Genomic DNA, 22,548 nt, shown 5'->3' on the forward strand with positions numbered 1-22,548 from the left:
TGCGATTTGTGCCCAATATTATGATGCAATAGTATCGCGCTATCGGTAATTTGCTAAAGATCATGCGAACTTTTGTTTATGAATAGTCTACTGTATAGGGCATTGGATAATATTGTAAATTCAGATACGAATAAGATTTTTTGATTAATAAACGTATTTTGTGATTCTTCTGCCCAAGGTACTGCACTGTAAACAATGAAATTTGATGTTCTACGTGAAAAGGCTGTGTAAACGGGTATTTGTACATTCTAGTTGATGAACAAGAAATTACTTTTTTAATACAGACTGAAAAAAAAATATACAAAATGCGTCACATGCTACAGCTAGTGGACTTTAAATACATGCGTCTTGCTTGTCAATACTTTAACAACCTTATAGAATAGTAAACACCTGTTAAACTTTGCATGAAATACAAACTTTTACAAGATTACATCCCGGGGCCCTATGTGAAATTTCATTGCATATATAATGATGCATAAGGCTTTACCAGACCAGTGAAGTTTAATTCGTACAAAAACGTGGTTAACCTGGAGTAAGAGGAGTCACTTCATCAACATAATATTGCAGCACAATTTGTAGCAACAAAGGAAGGGCATCGTTTTGTTTTCGTTTTATTTAATTAGCCTATGTATAAACACAGCAGATTTCAAAGGAGGGAAGTAGATTGGTGCATTTGGATGACGGCTGAATCCATAGGGTAGTATCAGCTACATATATGGAAGCTATGTCATTGATACTAACTCTGCTAAAAGGCTATATAAAGTTTGTACTTTGCTGGAAGTTTCCATGCCACATCGACATGAGCAAAGTGCACGGTCAAAACTCAACGTTTTTACCAATAGGAAACTAGTTCATTATTTGGGATATTCTTGGTACATTTTAAAACATTAAAGGAACATAAGCTGTAATTTGTGGCAAGTTTTTCAGTATTCTGCTTCTGTATATCAACTATCGTGTCTGACCCTAATCCGTTTGTCATGCTGAAATTTCGAGTATTCTTTTTGTCAACACAGCTATGTGTGTAGAGATCTTTGTTTATAGTTTACAAATGAATTCTAGTCCGGACTTGAATACAATTTTCAACAATAACAATGGAGACTATACTCATATCGGTTGTGTTGATATGCTAAATACTTGGCATTAAATTACAGTCTAGGGATCCAATGCAGAAAGTGTAGGGAAACAACAAAAAAGTTCTGAAAAAAACAGCAAAAAGATACAGCTTATGGAGCTTTAAATTGAAGTATGCTTATTGGTTGTTAAGTTGTTTATGTCTGTTTCAACACTGTGGACACTGTGAGAGCAAGAGCATAGTAAAATTGTTATAGGGCTACCTTGACAACAATTCCATGGAGATACTAGTCAACTTGCGCTTGCCTGCACTTTTGGACGACTTATTTACACTCTACTTTCATAATTGCACTCTCACAACAAGTGGGTGTGATTTACGATAAGGTTTTTTCATAGTGTGATTTCATGGAACTCTGAGTCAGAAGTACAATATTAGCACGGAGAGGATACAGATATCTATGGAGACAAAGTTAGGAAAGGTAAATTGCACATCTATGACATAATACATATAATGACAACATTACTGAAACAAGAATTAATGTTCAATTTTATTTACAAATTTACACTGTAATCAGTTTTTCGACCAAAAATCAAATAGGAGGTAAACAGTAATTTGGTATTTCATTCCTTCTGTTATGAGCTATGGAAATTTAAATTCTTTGACATGTTGCTTTCCTTCCTTAGCAAAATTTACTACATCTAAAATTCAAAGAAGATAACCCTTTTACAATCTTGTGAACAGTTGTTCTGAAGTAAGGTAATGAAAAACTGCTAACTGGGAGTCAGGGAAAATGTGAAAAAAGAAAACCCATCCACTAATGCTGTTTTAGGTCAAATTTAATTTGAAATATCACACTTACACTATAAATATTGATAAGTGTACAGCAATATTAACACAATGCTTTGATTTCAAATGTGTCAAATAATAACAAGAGGCATCTAGGCAGTTCCTTTCATGACAATCACTGAAGTGTTCTCACCACTGATTGAACAGCGAGAAGAAATGCTTCCTACATCATATGAACCTTCACATCACAGTATAAAAGTCCGGTCAACTGTGATAAAAATAACATTCTTGAATATGCTGAAAGCAATTGATAAATATTTTTTCTGTATATAGTACGATAAAATGACACACTAGAGCTGAAAAACCCATAGCAAACCAAACAGATTGAAAAGTTAAACCACCCAACCCCACTGATAATTTCATTATCTAAGTTCAGCCATGGTACACAATAAATTTTAATTTCGTCCATTGAACTGTTAACTTATGCTGAAGGGTGTAATAATCAATATATTATCAAATAAAACAAAATTTTCCTCAGGTAAAAATTACCAAATTATCTCCTCATTAAGTTTACTCCTACATTCTTTCTCTCTTTATATTTTAAATCTGAAGGTGAAATTCTTCAATTGCTTGTTACAGTATGAGAGGACACTTTAAACCAAATGGTTCAAGGACAGTTCCGGTTGGAAACTACCCACCAGACACTTGTATTGATCTAACCCTATTGCTAGCCCTAACTGGTAGGTGTGAAATATCGTTGTAGTCAACCAGGTTTAACCATCTGATACCAACCAAACTGGTTAAAACTTGTCACCTGGAGGTGTGTTTTCTGTTTCTCATAAAAAACAAGCGAAATCAAATCACCTATCAAACATAGTACCAACAAATATGAATCAGTGTCATTAATAATTGATATCACACAAAAGTCATTCATGCATTTTGATCTACAGTTATCCCTGCACTTCCAGGATTTTCAACCTGTTCACTTTCATGAACAAACAAACACTTTCCTTTTTTCCCCACATCTACAGATAATCAGTAAGTTCACAGAGTATATACAGCATTCTCTTGGTTATCCCGTTGGGTGCATCATGATTGCACTTTTACGGTAGATCACCCGTGACGTCATTGATTCATACATAACTTTTTATGGCAGTCAGAGATTGTTTATTTTTTAAAGGATTTAACAGTTTTCGGTGGTTTCAGATAAAGTGAGATAAAACAGGATCAAAATTATCATGGATGCATGTTGAAGTACTTAAAGACTACTTTCTTGACCCCTATATGACCTATATTATTATTTTTGCAGTATACAATACTCAAAATTCAAATATTCCACTGCAATAAGTACACGAATTTTTGCTTGAAAGTGAGATACACAGCTAACCAAGTCTTGATTTCAGTAAATGTGGTTGGTTGTCACAAGTGTTAAAACTGGCTTGTGGCTAAATATCTATGAAAATACCAGTGCAGAAGGTCATTTTTAGGTCGTGTATATGGCAAAGAAGGTTATCACAAGGAGATATTGAGGGATGGGCAACTCTTCTATTTTTTGGAGCAATCTACTCATATAACTTAATAACAATGCGAACAAATACATTTCAACAACAAAAATATGCAAATTATGCATAATTATGTAAATTGTCAACCCCACTTGTTTTTCCAAGGTGTGGAAAACATCAAACCTATCTCACCATCTGAGCAAACTGTTTCCCAGTTCATCGAAGATACAGACACCGGGCTGAGGTCCTCTCCGAACAATCAACAATGTATGTTCTCTGTGTGGGAGCCTGGTTATTTAAAACACTTACCATCATTTGTGGTGCCCCGTCAACATGCAAAACTTTTGGACACTTGGAGCAGATTTGAGATTATCTAAGAATTTCTTTTTATCGGCTCTGTAATAATGTGTAATATGAATAATTTTCTTTCTATTGTACAGAAAAACTGCGTATATAGCCAATCCTTTGATGAGAAGTCTCAAAGGGTGTTACATGCTCTGCGTATCTATAACTTATAAGGTTTCCCTATACACCAAAACATCAATATGACATGGCTGTCTATGATTCGCCAAGCTTTTCTTCCAGTTTTTTGAATTCTATCTCTGAGACTTCATCAGCTTCATCTTCAATCTGTTGTGATAGAGAAGACAAAATATGATTTTGAAAAAACAGTTCATTGTATTAGGAAAAGGCATCTACTCTTACACCATACTGCTTTATCCATGTATGGAAGTACATCTGATCGGTGAGGAAAGAAGCATGCAGAAAGTCTCACAGAAACAGTAAACTGAAACATTCCTTCACACTGCCAGATCTCCAGCACTTTAATAATTTATGCAAACTTTCCGAAAAGATGTAACATATTGACATTGTACCTGTTTGTCTTATGGTAAAATTCAATAAGTACAACATGTTACATGTTAGCAATATATGTTTCAACAAACTTTTCTAAAACAGTCTCTCGTAATTCATAGTTTTTGTGAAAATTTTACTTGAATGCTTGAAAGCCTAGCTAAATGATCATGTGCAGCAAAAAATAGACCTGGAGTCAGTGACAGTTCTGACCACGATATGGACCCAGAATGATATATGTGAAGACAGTCTGTATTTTAACCCCTTTGGTACAATGGTTTGGCCTAAACCCATTGTTATCGATGCTTATTGTGGAAAAGTTTACAAGGAATTGGGGTGGACAGGCGAACTGTTTGAAGTGACTGAAATATCAAAATATTCATATTAGACTGGCCAAAAAATTTTTGATGAATCAGCAAAGCAAATAATGAGTCTGATGACAGCATCAAATATGGACTTTTTACAATGATTATTCCATTGTTTGTTACGTCTAATGAATTTTTGACACATAAATGCATTACTTTACAGTTTTAAAACACATTTGTGTTCTTAAAGAAACACCTCCATTAGTAACGTGATAAGACATCTGATGGAAGAGATGAACAAACTGAGAATTTGTTTTTGGCTTACCTGTTCAACACCTTCAACTTCAGGGATGTAAAACTGTAACATGTTTTGAACTCCACTCTTCAAAGTCACCACTGAACTTGGACAGCTTGTGCACGATCCTTGCATCTTCAACTTGACAACGCCGTCATCAAACCCCTATGGGAAGAGATAATGTGGGTTTGATATAGGTTCACTCCTGCATGTCTCGGTTAAGCCTTTCAAAATGAGACTTTATTAAATCAGAGTTTTCACAAAGGGTTGATAAACCCATAGTATGTGACACGGAAAGTGGTTGAAATCATAAATACCAAGGAGAGATAATTGGCCTATTCAGGAATGCAATGTTGAACTCTGACTGTTGAAGTATTCCATGGAAAATAGACTCTTAAGTAGTCATGGTAAGGCAGAATCAATAAATAAATGTGGATAAACAAACGCTCACAAATACTTATATTTTATGTATGTTTCTGCATACAGTTTGGTTTGTACTATGGTCAACTTGAAAGTTCCAGGTTTTCACATATTGATAGACGGGAGAACAGAATGATATTCTAGAATGCTTCAAGAGGTTTGAAATTTGTATTGATGCTCATGAAACATATGTACTTCCAAATTACAAAACCCTGCTTTTTTCAAAGAAACGGTAAATATGATTAGTACCAATCTTTACATACAGAGATTCAGTTTCACAGTTCAAAATCTTCCACATCTCCAGACAAATTTTATGAATGTGGGTTGGGATTACTGACCATGTAGATGATATCTCCTCCATCTTCTTGTACTGTAGGCCTTATCCTGGTATCTAACAATTCTTTTATCATGGCAACAGTCTCATCATCATCTGGATGGATTTCTGTTATGTGTGGTCACAAAAATAAATACCTGTGTGACATTTACATATACTTTGCAAACACTTATCAGCACCGGTAAAAGGTGATAACTTTTGATTTCATTTCACAGACATAGTAGCTGAGAGAAAGCATTTTATCACAAGATTCCCTTGTTCAATTTGTGATTTAAACTGTCTATCTCTATGGGTGAAATAAAATCTCTCATTTTCACAAAACTATGGTTGAGAAACTCTATTTACTCCATAGCTGCAAAAGAAGCCACCTACAACTGGTAGACCAGAGAATATTGTAAAATTTTGAGAGTCTGAATATCTGTCCCTGAGGTGCATTCACCGTAATCAGTGACTGATGGCAAATGACAAAGTGGTAACTGGTTTTGAATGTATGTTTACCTGTATCTGCTGAAGGTTGTTCATCTGTTATCACTGGCACACCGCTGGCAAAGAAATCCATGATGGTTGCAAAGATCTCTGGCTTGATGAGCTGCCACTCCACATCGTCATCGGCCTTGGATACAGTGATGAAATCCCGGCCCAGGAACACGCCCTTGACACCATCAACTCTGAAAAGCTGCCTGTCATGACCAAACAGAGAGGTGTATTAGAGGAACTTTCTCGAGCATGACTTAGTATGATTGTATTATTTGCAATGCACTGCAATCTTGAAACCAAATCATGCAACACACTGCTAATAAGCAGGCAAAATTAATTCAGAAGGAATAATTAAGAAACAGAGTCAACAATTTACTTGAAAAAAAAATTATTTGGTCTTATTGTTGGAATGTTACTGGTATTTCTACTTAGCAATTGTGAAACACATCAAGGGGACTTGGCTATATATAAAAGTTGTTCTGATAATTTGATCAATCATGTAGTATTACAATGATACATGTGTTAAACGACATGATACATGCAATTCTACGCATCATGCCTCTAGTCTTGCATCCTCTTCTCCCACCCCTCTCCCCACACCATACTCACCTTGCAAGCGGAGACCCATGAGTTGATCTGGCATTGGGGAAGTCCATGGTCCCACTCTCTAACACAGGCACACCAGGTATGAACTTTAAACTATTTGGATTGGGTGTGTCTTGCGTTTGAATGAACATTGTCCTCACTAAGTCATGGGTGGAAAATTACATGGCATTTGTCAGAAGTTTGTAAACTACTGTTCTGAGTTACTATAAGTTTGTAATTACAGTGGTTTGTGTTGAACCATTGGCAATACGGGATCTGCACATACTGTTTAAATTGAGCTGCCAACACTGTCAGGTCTAGGTATTGTCAAGGCAAAATATCAGTAAATCACACAGAAATCAATTCCGTGAAAGTTGAAACATTGTCTGGAAGGAGATCAGAGACAGTCAAAATGATGCCACAAGATCCGCATAAAAATAAAATCATTGGCAAATGATGCATACTGGACAGTTAGTGAGATATCAATGTGTTGATGTGTGGTGTTGCTTTAACTTTTGCTGAGTTAATTTCTTTGTTACTGACTGGCTGATAGAGTTGGCAACTCAACTGTATGCCTACATGTAGTTCCCATATTGCCAACGGTTCGACGCAACCACTATTAGGTAATAGTTACGATGCCTTTGTCAAATACCAGAGACTTACACAACCTGCTCCACTGGATCTTTCTATCGCAATGCAGATATCTGTTTTTACACTGAATACAACTGTGGCAAAGTACTGTCATTCAGTAAGCAATCATGACTCAACTTCCATGTACCAGCTGATGGAATCGTAAAATCAAAAAATAGTGTCAATGACACTGTCCTCCCATTTTACAGAGATATTAAGTACTAGTACACACATGACATTGCATTCTTACAGGTTGATTACTAAGAAAATTCCATTGCAAGTCCAAATTAATCTTATACCCCAGCAATATGAAATGCTCCATCTCATAATGACTTTGACACAGAAAACAGAAACTCAACCAGAAAACAACCCTAGGATCAAGACTATCATGTTTTACAGCAATCCAACAAATACTTTGGGAGAAAATGATTTTTTGAGAAAAAATTGGAAAAATTGTCCCAAAAATACAAATATGAAAATTTCACCACAATTAGAACAAATCTGATAAAGGCCAACCCTAGGATCATACATACATGTTTTCAAGGCAATGGGATGAGCGCTTTCAGAAAATATTTTTTGACCAAAAAAACCCCGGGAAAATCGCCCAAAAATACAACTTTCAAAATTTCACAACAATTTGAAGAAATGTAACTTAAGTCACAATAAAGAGCCTGCATACCAAGTTTCAAGTAAATCTGGCCAATGGTTACAAAGTTTTAGCAATTTGCAGGATTTTTCCTTTTTTCCCCTTCATTTGCATATTTTTGACTTTGACATGTTTCTTTCAACAAATTCACATCTCCACCCCTGGGTGCACCTGTCTACCAAATACTAAGCTATTAGGTGCTGCGATTTAGGAGTTTTTAATGTGGACGGACATACATCCGCACATACTAACTAACTAACATACATACAGACAGACAGACAGATAGACAAACAGATAGATATGCATACATGCATACATTTATTTTTACAGCTTTTATCCTCCAACAGCCGACCAACTTGTCAATATCAGCTTGTTCAACTTTACAATACTGCTTATGATAATATAAACGAGAGTTAATTACATTCCAATTAAAGTAAACAAGACTTGCTTATCAAGATTTATGTCATTTAAAATAACAGCATATCTGTCAGGTTATAAAGAATCTTCAGCTGGATATCTTTATCAGTATTTTCATCCAATTAACCAAGCACATTTTAACTCTCAAATTAACATTGCAAGTAAGTTCTGTTGAATAAGTTGAGCCTGTAAGTACTCAGAGAAAGCACACAGAAGAGACAAATATTTGCAACTTAAGAAATTCAAGGTCATCAAAAGCATTATAAGGAATCATGTAACACTTTCATTGCACTGTTTACACAGATTGCATAATTGCTATAATAGCACATGAGGAATCTTACAGCCTAGCTTTACCATAAAAACCCTATCACTTTACAACTCTTTTAGTTGACCACTCTATTTTTTTCCTCAAAAAGTAATTTTATTGTATGCTTACCAAGTCAACCATAAATGGAAATTGGAACTTTCTCTATCTCTATTTATTTGACCAACCTATCATGACAAACTATTATGAGAAATTTCTTTTAGATAACATACAGAGCACAATATATGACGGTTCAGAATATGTCAAAGTTGGGATTCAGGAAAGTTGCCTTTACATGTTTTAATCCTCCAAGATGGTAAGCAGTTCACTATGAACTGTCAAAAAAATTGTACTTTCTAATAATTCTACACTAAAATTATTTTGGCTTTGTTGATGTCCTAATTAATTCAATTATTTAAAATCATATTAATTATTTTTGGGGGGTGAATTGATAGGGTTTATACAGTACAAGAGTTACATACAATGTAAGTCAAATTCAGTTAAAACATCAATTACTGTCTAACATTGCATCATTCCTATAAATAGCACCTCAGCCTGGAACAGCACAATCATAATCTGCTCATTCACACAGGCAGTACTTGACTTTGAATGAATGACCTACTACATTTCACCTATGTACCAAATTTGAAAGCATGGCAAAAAGTACCACAAAATTTGCAAATTTCAGCTTGAGTTCATAGAGTCATCTTCAGGTCGCTCCTAGGAACTTGCACACCCAATTAGAAAGTAATGGCATACACAGTTTCAAAGAAGATTTTTTAAACCAAAAATGGCAAAAATTGCCCAAAAATACAAATATGCAAATTTTGCCATAATTTTGATGAATTCTATTTTGAGTTATCACAAGGCACCTGCACGCCAAATTTTAAAGCGATCCGACCATTGGTTTAAGAGAAAAAGATTTTTTACTAAAATGGCAAAAAAGAAAGAAAAAAATTCATTAAAAATAGAAAGCATCAAATATTGACATCAAATCTACATGTTTAAATGAGTTGGGCCTATGGTACCTAAAACCCAAATATGACAATGATCAGATGAGTAGTTCCTGAGTTATTGATTTTTGACCATTTTCGCCATTTTTCTACCTCATTTGCATATCTATGAGACTAAAGAGTTCATTTTAACAACGGCACATCTACACCATGTATGACATCACTACACCAAAAATCAGCTTAATACGTGCAGCGGTTCGTGAGTTTTTGCGTTGGACGGACAGACATCCATACATACATACATACTAACATACATACATACATACAGACAGACATCTCACATACAGACTTTTTTCAACCATATAACCTCCCAATTGCCATATATGTATGGCAAATGGGAGGTAAAAACGAAGATGGTTTCACTATATTTAAGGAATTGTTCTATACTTGTACTGAATCCAGAGCCATACATCACCTATTTACTAACACATGCATTTTTACATGCAAGAGAGCATCAGCTAAATGCTATGCCAGTATGGGAATAGTACGGTACTGATTAAAACTATTTTTTCTGAAAATGGTAGGGCCCATACATTCTATTTCCATCAACAAGTACAAGCTCCAGTGTCTTCCTGTAATATATTTTGTGTTGGTACAATTAGCTGCACTTACCTGGATGTGTTGTTAACACTGGTGACAGTCTCAGACATTGTTTAGAAGGTAGTGATGGATGACACCTTATCAGGGATGAAAACTGCCTGCATCCAACCGTTCTACATGCACTGGACGTCTTTGTTCTATTATGTGAAAAGACAATAACAGAATTTTTGTCAAGGATTTGTCACCATAAGTCTAAACGTACCATAAGACTACAAGTTTACTGCTCACTAGCAAGGGTAAAAACAAAGGAACGTTTGGTAATCTGATAACATTACGGGTATTAAACATGAAGGTATACAAAATGAAAGAGTTTGTCCATTATGTCAAACAGTTTTTTTTTCTACTGACTCAACAATAAAGTCCCATTTAATTGTGAATTAACAGTGAAAAGAAACTCTGAACTAGCATCAGAGCAAAAGGTTGGAGATTCTGCTAAGAACTTTATATCCTCATATCTTTGCTTCTCAATTCACTGACCAGGTGAGCAAATAAAAGGGAAAATTCACTATAACATCAGATTGTGGCATCACACTGAACTAATAATAGGGTTCGCGCTAACGTTCCCCACAGTCACAAATTGCGAATAAATGTCCGATGTGGCGAAAAAAAATTGCTACGCCTTCGCCACGCGTGGCGAAAGCTCGTGGTGCCGTGTTGGGATCATTGACCCTAGACACCTTCGAAAGTCACATCAGTCCTGCGATCCAAGACCGACGGTTTTCCCGAAGGACCAAGAATTTCGACATGCAGGTGTTCATTGTGATCGATCCAAAATATGTACTGGATTATTTATGTAGCCTACTATTCTAACAACTAGTCGTATTTTACAAATAAGTCTACGTTATTTTCCGCAATCCAAATTTTCCAGCACAAACGCTGCAAGCATCGTACGAAACGTTTGATTACGTACATCGCGTCAGGATGCAAGCATGAAGGGTAACTTGAGTTCACGCTGGCCAGCATATTCCAAACAGCGTGCACCATCGTTAATCACGCCGGTTCTGTCACTTTAACGTATCAAAATAACCCTTAGATCGGTCAAAATATCGAAATATTCAGTCATTTAAATATCTAGCCTTTGAACAAAATAATTTGTTGCTTAGTCGTACGTCAACCGATGATCGACGGCAGAGTTCCTGAACATGCAACTGACAGACTGAAGTGATGGCGGCGCGTTGGACTTTGCCCAGAGCTTTAATAAATGAGTGTGTGTGAAAAAGTTTCAAGATCCCCAGTTTGTATACTCCGGTCCGTGTAGGGTTTGGGTAGTTTGGAGACACCCAAACAATGCAAATGTGTTACGAATGCGATGCGATGCGGCTTGTGGGCAGCTATACGATTGCAAACTACAAATAGTTTATTGATTGTTCTCAGCTGGGAAAGAAACTAGGTTTAAAATAGCTTACGAAAAAAAGGAAATAAGGAAACCACCGAGAAGAGAACAAAGACAGACGAACCACCCGTTCTAGACCATGGTTGAACAAATTTCAGCAAGGTTTTTGTCTTTGCATGGAAGTATAAAATGTGAGACTACAGATGAGTCGGTCCGTCATAGATTTGTCGTACTGACGAACTGCTCTTTTGATTTTCACTGAGTTTGCAAATTTAATTAATTTTCAAAACCTAAGCAATTTTTTAATACCAATAGTTTTCTTTGATACTTTATGGACAATGCTTTGCATAGTCAGGCAATCACTGTAATTTTATCCAGATCACCAGATACACTGTAACAGTATAAAGCAGTTTTTAAATCATGTAAAAAATAAAAAAGAGGAACAATTATGGCCAATGATTAGACTTTGATGATTTTTTCATAACATGTTGTGCAAGTTTTGTTCCAAGAACAATTGTTCTAATTGTTGTTTGTGTCATAATAAAGGTTAAAAATAAACAGAAGTTTTTTTGTCCCTGTCTATAAAGAGAGGGGCTAATTTATTCACCAGCATTCATGAAATATAGATCTGAACGGAGTTAAGACCAATTTTTGTTTAATAAATATTTTTTAATTGAAGGACAGACAACTTTCACAAAGGACCTGGAGTTTTACCGTGCTCCTGGTCATTATTATCTGCAGCTATAAAATTGGCAGAAAATGTGCTCAGCAGTTTATCTGTCAAGGAATTAAAGTGTATGTACAACAGCCCTGGCCCGGCCCTGGCCCAACATTTGGATAATAAAGTACAAAACATTATTGAAAATAGGGTTTGTGCAATTTGTATGTGAAATTGATTTGTTGGGTGTGGCTAATAAAAATTGCTTGTGGCTAAAAACATTTTGATCATTTTAGCCACACTAACAGACTGTGGCTACAATGAAAAAAATCCTAGTGCCAACACTGAATAAAGCAAACAAATCAACTGGTATACATACATACATACATACATACATACATACATACATACATACATACATACATACATTACATACATAAATGTACATACATGTATTCATACATACATGCACTCAGTCAGAAATGCATGCATACATGTACATGCACACATGCCATATGAATGATACATACAAGAATATGCACACACACACACACACAAACATACATACAAACATACATATGTGCACTTGTACGCATGTATTAGACTAAGATACATCACTGGAGGGCGTTAGAGTGGGGGAGTGCAGAGAGCACCCCTCGAGCGACGGATCTTCAAGTTTAATATATATATATCGGAGTGTCTATTACCACGCGCGTGGCAATAGACAACTTGGCTATCGACACGCGCGTGTCAATGGCTATATATATACCGTACTCGTCCGAGTATAAGCCCCCGGTTCGGCAACACTAAACAGCTGTAAAACTAGGGGAGGGGCTTATACTCGAGCAACCCCATGTCATCTGGCATGGACGCATAATTTATGCTAATTTTATGCACGATTTTTTTCAACACCACTCAATCTTTCTATCGCTTTCAAAATCGACTTACACAACCAAAGAAATTGATTGTACAATCTCTAAATACAGAAGTGACATTTTGGTGAAATTCAGCGTCACAAAATCCCCCCCAACTTGAAACAAAGACGTCATGTATGCTGCTGATCAACAGTAATGTGAACAGGCATGCATTGCCTACACGGAAAGGCAACTCAATATTCCAGTATCAAACTGTCTACATCTTGTGAAAACAACATAGCGGTGAAAATTGTAATAGTCACCAGGAAAAGTCTTCACAAATGAAAGCTTACCAGGCGCCAAATGTAAAAAAATTAATTTACACAATCAAGCTTTTTAGAGATAGAAAAGATGGAAAATGTATATATAGAGAGAAATTATATATATATATATATATATATACGCATATAGGGTATGCATTTATACATGTAGAATACATACATACATACATGCATAAATACGTACATACATACATACATACATACATACATACATACATACGTATGTGCACACATACATTCGCAAAAACATGCATAAACACACACACTATACATACATATAAACAAACACAGATACATACATGCATACATACATACATACATACATACATACATACATACATACATTACATAAATACATAGAGCCTGGACTTGGATAAATTTACAATCAGCCTCGCTTTCGACATACAGTTGAAAACGAGGTTGAATGTAATTTTTTTCAACTGTGAGCTTGTCTCGAAAATATTTACATTCAGCCTCGCTTTCGACATACAGTTGAAAACGAGGTTGAATGTACATTTTTTCAACTGTGAGCTTGTCTCGAAAATATTTACATTCAGCCTCGCTTTCGACATACAGTTGAAAACGAGGTTGAATGTACATTTTTTCAACTGTAAGCGTATGTCTCGAAAATATTTACATTCAACCTCGTTTTCACTTTGCATACATACAGCTGTAAAATTTTATATACACGTAATACCAACTGCAAAACTTTATATACAGTCTCGTTAACGTTTTCACATAGATGGGACTCGGAAATTTATTTTCACATAGATGGGACTTGGAAATTTACACGCTGGGAAGTTTTATACATAGACTCGGTGGGAAAATTTTTACATACAGCTAGCTGGGAAGTTTTATACACAGACTCGGTGCGAAAATTTTACATACAGCTAGCTGGGAAGTTTATACACAGACTCGGTGGGAAAATTTTACATACAGCCAGCTGGGAAGTTTTATACACAGACTCGGTGCGAAAATTTTACATACAGCTAGCTGGGAAGTTTTATACACAGACTCGGTTGGAAATTTTACATACAGCCAGCTAGGAAGTTTTATACACAGACTCGGCGGGAAAATTTTACATACAGCTAGCTGGGAAGTTTTATACACAGACTCCGTGGGAAACTTTTACATACAGACTCGTCTTGGATTGAGTGTAATACCTGGTGATCATAAAGCGTGATTGAACTCTGCCCGGTATCGTACGCGGCTAGACCCTGGCAAGACGAAAGCCGATACACGCATAGTGCTGGCGCTTGTGCTATTCACGTGCATTTGAACTTTCCGGTTTATTTTGATCTAGTAAGGTAGCCACAACAATGATCGTGGTATTGCTATCAGGTGAGATCACCACTGATCTGGGCTGCTCGCAGCCTAGCCCTGTGTACATGTCTGTGAGTTCCCGGCGTTATACGGCCTGGAACACACAGAGACCTGTACGCAGGGCTACTCGTCAACCATACAACGGCGTCAACCATACAAAGATCGTTCACTGAGACCGCTGAAGTCCGTCAGCTGTGCAACGAACTTTCGCAGTCTACACAGTTACGAGAATAAAGACAAAAATTTAACACTGAAATCTTGGTGCAATAAACCCATGCACAATGATGGATGAAGATAAATTGAGTAAAAAGACAGCAATGCTTGGTCTTGGACTTTCTTCGGGCTCGGGGCATTTGACACTGACAGAAGGAGCATGGGGCATGGAGCTAAGGGACTAGTCAGTTGCTTCAGCCAGAGGGGCGGTGGATTCATTGGGTCACCCTGTTTTTGACTTTGGTGATGGGGGGCACTATGTTTTTGAAATGCCCAATAGGGGGGTCAGTGTGTTTTCAAGTTCAACGAGGGCTCATAATTGCATAAAATGCATTGTGCCAGCCTCAAATTTCAGCATTGAGTTGCATTTAGGGCGCCCTTCGGGCACGTTACTTTAACAATAATAAGACATATTTTTAGACCCCTGTCCTAGTGCAAAACTTTATATATTTGACATATATATATTTGAGATATCTGTATGTTTAAAATTTTTCGGCGCACCCTTGGGCGCATTTCTGTAAAATATCAAACATATTTTTCAGCATGCCCTTCATATGAAAAGCATGGCAAGTTCCTGATACTTTCTGTTTTCTCTATAAGAAGCAAGATGCACTATAATTTCAATCACATTTTCCTTACAATAGTTTCTGGACATCTGCTTATGCATAAAGAGAGTTGGAATACATACAACGCATTCAAATACTGTACTCAAACTTTAGAATTGACACTTTTAAGTTCATATCTTACAACTGACATGACACCAATTTCATTAAAACACAGAATGACTGATTGTTGAAAATATACTCCGAAAAATTATACATATTAATATATATATATATATATATATATATATATATATATATATATATATATATATATATATATATATATATATATATATATATATATATATATATATATATATATATATATACTGAATTATTCAATTTATATTCCACCTTTGTTAACCTTTGTTTCACACTTGGGGGTCACCCTGTTTTCGAAAGTTGGAAGGGGGGTTCAGCCACTTTTTGACGTCGGCAAAAAATAATCCATCGCCCCCTAGGCCGAAGACACTGACCAGTCCCTAATACAACGGTTGTGTTTACGAGAATTAGAAATGATCAGACACTCAAAACACCAGTATAAAATCAGCGACGCTCAACCGACAGAGTATATGAGATTCATTGGAAGACGGCATGGAGGTCGCAAGAGATCTCTTTCTACCTTCATGCCATGTTCAATGAATCTCATATACTCTATCGGCTGAGTGTCGCTGATTGACTGGTGAATTGGAATGTCTGATCGTTTCTAATTCTCGTAAACACAACCAAGCACCATGCTCTGTGTACTGCCATTCTCCTTGCGTCGAATGCCCCGAGGAAAGTCCAAGAATTGCTGTCTTGTTGCACAAATTTGCCTTCATCCGTCATAGTGCATGGGTTTATTGCACCAAAATTTCCGAATTAAATTTTTGTCTTTATTCTCTTAACTCTGTAGACCGCGAAAGTAGGTTGCACAGCCGACTGCAGTGACCTGCAGTGAACGAGCACTGTGTGGTCGACGTCTAGCGCATGTCCTTTCTTCTACCACGGTCCCGTGGAGGGACTGTGCTTCTACGAACAGCCAAGATCAGTGGTGATCTCTCGTGATAGCAAAACCACGGTCATTGTTGTCGCTAGCACAAAATAAACCGGAAAGTTCAAATGCACTTGAATAGCATAAGCGCTAGCACTATGCTAGCTCTTCATGGCAGGGCTGTGTGTTACCGGCGTTATATACGGCCTCCCATGGTGGCTCTTGTGGTGGGAGGCCGTATAACGCCGGTAACACACAGCCCTGCCATGCAGAGCTAGCACTATGTATGTATCAGCTTTAGTCTTGCCAGGATCTAGCCGCAAAAAGGCAGCCCACAGCCGGCCGGGCTGCGCGCGGTCTTTTCCTAACGTGTTGCTGTGAAGCAGCAGCCGCTACAGACCAGCGCTGCAAAGGAAACAGGTCAGAAAAGCCAGCCCACGCGCACGGCATATGGGCTACAATAATTGCACCTAGCCTGGATCATTCTTAGCTCCATGGCCCTGCGTACGATACTGTGTTTTCCCAGCGCGGCGCGAGAGGCCTACCGCCTCCCGTCCAGCACCTTCAACGCCGGGAACGCACAGCATCGTTTTGCGGTTGTATTAGTCAGCCAGAACAAGTTCATATATATAATTTTGCGGCTGTATCAGTAAGTTAGAGCGAGGTCCTATGTGTATAAAATTTTGCAGCTCTATCAGTAAGTCAGGACGAGGTCCTATGTGTATAAAATTTTGCAGCTCTATCAGTAAGTCAGGACAAGGTTCTATGTATATAAAATTTTGCAGCTCCATCAGTAAGTCAGGACGAGGTTCTATGTATATAAAATTTTGCAGCTCTATCAGTAAGTCAGGACGAGGTCCTATGTGTATAAAATTTTGCAGCTCTATCAGTAAGTCAGGACGAGGTTCTATGTATATAAAATTTTGCAGCTCTATCAGTAAGTCAGGACGAGGTTCTATGTATATAAAATTTTGCAGCTCTATCAGTAAGTCAGGACGAGGTTCTATGTATATAAAATTTTGCAGCTCTATCAGTAAGTCAGGACGAGGTTCTATGTATATAAAATTTTGCAGCTTTATCAGTAAGTCAGGACGAGGTTCTATGTATGTAAAATTTTGCAGCTCTATCAGTAAGTCAGAACGAGGTTCTACGTATATAAAATTTTGCAGCTTTATCAGTAAGTCAGAACGAGGTTCTATGTATATAAAATTTTGCAGCTCTATCAGTAAGTCAGAACGAGGTTCTATGTATGTAAAATTTTGCAGCTGTATCAGTAAGTCAGAACGAGGTCCAGCTGTATCAGTAAGTCAGAACGAGGTTCTATGTATATAAATGTTTTCGCGTCGAGGCTCGACCCCTGTCCAGGCTCTATAGTCTGTGTATGTATGTATGTATGTATGTATGTATGTATGTATGTATGTATGTATGTATGTATGTATGTATGTATGTATGTATGTATGTATGTATGTATGTATGTATGTATGTATGTATGTATGTATGTATGTATGTATGTATGTATATGTATGTATGTATGTATGTATTCTACATGTATGAATGAATACGCTATATGCGTGCGCGTATTTTTTACTATGTATATGTATGCATACGCAAACGTGTGGGGCAATGTATCTGTATGTACGTATGTGTATACACACGCACACATATATATATATGTATATATATATATATATATATATATATATATATATATATATATATATATATATATATATATATATATATAATTCCTCTCTATATGTACATTTTCCATCTTTTCTATCTCTAAAAAAAGCTTGATTGTGTAAATTAATTTTTTTACATTTGGCGCCTGGTAAAAGCTACTACCTCCATGCTTCAAACAAAAGAAACTGCATGTTTCAAGCATGAAAACATCGTGGCTGTGAATGAAAGTGAACAATGGCCGACGTGAGTGAGACTATTCTATTTAGGTGACGGGGTGAGCAGGGTCAAAGAATCAAGATAGTACTGGGAAAACGTGTCATTTTCCTTACGATGCTGTGAAGGAAACTCCAGTTTCCCATTGTTTTAACATCTTTTAATGGTTTCTTTATTATCTAAAAGCAATTTTGCCAAGTTAAATGACCAAAATATACTCTCCTAACCTTTCTGTATTTGAGTTACACTAGGGTAGGGGCTTATACACGGATGTAATGCATTTTCTAAAATCCTCTGAAATCAGTAGGGGGGCTTATACACGAGCAGGGGCTTATACTCGGACGAGTACGGTATATGCATGTACTTACTTACATACGTACAAATATATACACATACAGTGTATTTAGCAACCAAATGGTGGGGGGGGGGGGGTGTTGTTGTTTTCAACATTAGAAATATCTTTTTTAAAGTGATCAAATCATGCATGAATAGCGAATGGGGACAGAATTCTCTTTTCAACCTTACATTTCGAAAGAGAAGATACGTTTATAGTGTTTCTGTTGCGCATCTATGGCAGTTCTACATCCGGATTCTTCAATATCCGGGACACGGACATCGGCAAAAAAGACTATCGTTTCTACCTCCTTGTATCGACAAAAACAAAAACAAAAAAACAAAACAGACATAGTCAGCTCCCCTCACTTGCTCAGTGATTTAGCTACTTGATTGAAAAATTGAAAATAACGAAAATAACGAAAATAACGAAACAAATATCTCTATCCGAGAGCAGAAGCGCAAAACGTGGGACAGTGCAGTGCAACAGTTCAATATTACTGCGAGTGTGACGGGCGCGCGGAGCAACGGTGTGTCGCACAAGCCTCTCGCAAAGTGATAGGCATCTACATAAAGAACTGTTATGGGTCGTTTTCGGCCAATGGTACTAATTCCTGTAAACTACTTATATACCCCGAATACAATGGGACGTGGAACCTCAGGGTACCACACAGGTACGTATGTTATTGAACTGGCAGGCAAAAGTTATACGCAACTTGAAAGTTGATATCGATCATGTCCTGTTGGCCAAGTTTTCAGCGATGTGCGTGTGGAAAAAACATTCGAAACCGTAAATAATTTCTGAAATATTCAACCAGTATGCGAAAATACGTTTACTCACAGAGTTGTGACGCTGGCAGCCGAAATTCGTCGAAGAAGAGGAAAGTAATGTCTGGACGTCGCCATATTTGTTGCGTAAAACTGTTCATTTTCATCGTTGGTGGCGTGCTTTATTAAAGGTTAACAATTTCCAGGATGATTACGATTTTTCTGAGGAATAGTTATCCATTTATTCATCCTGGCACATTCTTGCAAACGTTAAGAAGTTGTCAGCATAATTTCTTGAAATTACATTCCCGGATCACTAATTATTGTTCGACCGAAGTTCAAAAGCATAAATCTGCGCACTGGCAGGCTATAAGATTGAGGAAAGAGTTACAAACAAACAATCATTCTGCAACCCTGACAACAAACGACTCCAACAAACTGTCTGTGCTGTCGACCATCGCTGCTCTTTTTCGGATATATTTACGTGGATTCGTCGAATTGTGGATAAGACCCGATCACGGGCAACATTTGCTGTAACTCTGTTCCGCCGGAACACCAATTTTGGAATTCCTTTTTCATTTGCCGCGATAAGAGCTGAACAGGTGAAAGTGAAACCCAGCTGCCATTGAACGTTTGTCTTGTCAACTTTCAAAGTGAGACTGTGCTTGCATTGTCGCATTGGAAAATAAAATGCCCCAAAACGCAATAGTTACCATTAACTACGGACCTTACGAATCCTGTGGGTTAGTTGACCATAGGACGTCACGACTTGAGGGCCTCGAGGGTAAGTTATCAAAATTTTATAAATTATTATATTACACTTACAGAAATTCAAAATAATCTAAGGAGTGACTCTAAGGACTCATAAAGAAATGTAAAATCCTTCTTGCCGACTCGGAGAATTCGTTTGTTTTGCTCAGAAATGGTAACAATCCGGTGTTCCTTCAAATTGTATCACACACAGACCTCAATTCAAAACACTAGATTGGCTTGGCAAATTATTGTATCAAGCATTTTTCAATGAATGAAATATGTCATGAAACTTTTTTGTAGATGACCAGTATTCGTTATGCTTGTTATGTGGAGATGTCTGTTGTCATTCATCAACTTTTTGGACTTCATCAACCTCGTGGAAAAAAACTCCTGGTACTGCTTTATGACTTTTGGAACAAAATATTTCTGAGTAAAGAATAACCCTTCGCAGATTTCAAATTAGCAAAAAATAGTCTCACTCTTTTTAGAGAAGGAATACAAGAGAAGTCGGCCAGTTGCGAGCTTGGCCAGTTGGAGAACTCGGCCAGTTACAAAAGTTCAGTGACACATTTCATTGGTTGAAAAAGACTTGATACAAAAATTTGTCTTACCAAACTCACACTGTTCCAGGTATCCAAGCTACCTACTAGTATTGTCACATAACTGTGACAAGACTCAACTTGCCCCAAGTCTATGGAATTATAAATATCAACACAGAGTAAATTGAAGGAATAAACTTCAGCAGACTGTCACACTTAGTGGTGAGGTGATTACAATATTGAAACAATATACTTAGGCAGGCTGTCGTGCAGATCATGGGGTGAACACAATGGCCGACATCACTTGGCCAGCCAGTAACTGCTGTGTAAGCTCAAGAAAAGCCAAGTGAGTTTTACAAACTACAAACTAGGAACCGGTAATTTTGGAGTGGTTCGGCAAGAAAAAGTTTTTCCCGACAGGATCGCAATACTTCTGCAAAATGTTCAATGCACCTTTGATTATCATTTTTGTCCATTTTGAGTCCTTGTTGGAAACCAGAGCATTCAGTTCTTCAGAAAGTATGATAAACCTAGAAATTTCTAATTCTAGACTATCATTTTGATCGGCTGCAGATAACGTCTTTGTTTACATTCCGGTTCGCACATGTGCCAATGTTGTTTTTGACGTCAGCAGGCATCATATTTAAACTGATGACTGGCAGGCCACAGTTCCAACAAATGATGCCTGATGATGTTGTTTACGTGGATCAGCACAAAAAGAACACATCCCCAAGACTATCAATTGGTGAATTAGAACACAGACTGTGGAAAAGGTGTGTTATAATGGAAAATGCAACGGAAATACAAACATCAATTTTTCTTGGTGCTGGTAATTGTTTCCTGGAATTAACTGTTTTGCCTTGGTCTTTTAGCTCTGCTAACTGGAGATGGCCACAAAGTAGTTTTCAAACAGATCGAGGATTGGAATACGGTGGAACTTATTGTTAATGGTGAACTGATCTTTAAGTGTGATCAGAGAGATTTAGACTATGGTAAGTAACATGTGTTGCAAACTGTCTAAAATTTTCATCAAATTTTTATACTTAACTGCAAAGTTTAAGGCTTTTTTCAAGTGGTGAGACAAATATTCTCACAGCACACCGCGGTCTAAGTTTCAGAAAGTTGCTTTGACATGGGATGAGCCCATAAGTGAAACTAGCTTTCCTACAATATGGTATAAGAAAACTTTGTTCTCAGTAAAGATTCAACCCTTATGTTTATATTATTTGCAGGTGGAGATGGCCAGTTGGATGAACAATGTCACCAGGCACTGGAAGCTGTCAGGAAAGCTTACTAGTAATTGCATCAGGATCAGCCCCACATCAAACATGTACAGGATCCATAACAAAATGTGATGCTATGGACTAAGGCTATCACAATCTATTGGACTATGAATTGAAACATTTTTATTTCTGTTGCAGTTTTCTCGGCTGAAGCATTGTCTGTTGTAAATATTTGTCACTTTCTGTCATCATGTATACATAATAAATACAATTTTTACATTCAAGGCAGTTTATCATTTTCTTCTTTGTCATATTATTTCTGTTTTATTCTCATTATTTTTCACCTTATCTCTGTTCAACTCACCAGTTACAGAAATTGCCGCATCTCGGGAATGATGTGCCAGTCACTGGCCAAGTGCAAGCTTTACTCAATGGTTGTGTCCAACAATAGAAGTTTGCAAATTTGCCAACACATTGGCAACAATATATGCCAACTTG

General features: G+C 37.1%; 2 protein-coding genes across 2 annotated transcripts; one reads left to right on the forward strand and one right to left on the reverse strand.

Annotated features, from left to right (window-relative positions):
- Positions 1-1,595: 1,595 nt before the first annotated feature.
- Positions 1,596-19,715, reverse strand: LOC139122584 (NFU1 iron-sulfur cluster scaffold homolog, mitochondrial-like). Its single transcript, XM_070688134.1, has 7 exons — positions 19,609-19,715; positions 10,251-10,375; positions 6,653-6,788; positions 6,065-6,246; positions 5,571-5,674; positions 4,843-4,977; positions 1,596-3,990 (listed from the first exon to the last, which is right to left on the reverse strand). The coding sequence occupies exons 1-7, from the start codon at positions 19,671-19,673 to the stop codon at positions 3,919-3,921; spliced, it is 819 nt and encodes a 272-aa protein (XP_070544235.1). The 5' UTR covers positions 19,674-19,715; the 3' UTR covers positions 1,596-3,918.
- Positions 19,716-19,762: 47 nt separating this feature from the next.
- Positions 19,763-22,334, forward strand: LOC139122585 (UPF0728 protein C10orf53 homolog). The gene is made up of 3 exons (XM_070688135.1): positions 19,763-20,319; positions 21,700-21,819; positions 22,060-22,334. Exons 1-3 carry the CDS (start codon positions 20,226-20,228, stop codon positions 22,122-22,124), a joined length of 279 nt encoding a protein of 92 aa, XP_070544236.1. The 5' UTR covers positions 19,763-20,225; the 3' UTR covers positions 22,125-22,334.
- Positions 22,335-22,548: the final 214 nt, after the last annotated feature.

The sequence above is a fragment of the Ptychodera flava genome, chromosome 22 (assembly GCF_041260155.1).
Source record: "Ptychodera flava strain L36383 chromosome 22, AS_Pfla_20210202, whole genome shotgun sequence".
NCBI classification, from domain to species: domain Eukaryota; kingdom Metazoa; phylum Hemichordata; class Enteropneusta; family Ptychoderidae; genus Ptychodera; species Ptychodera flava.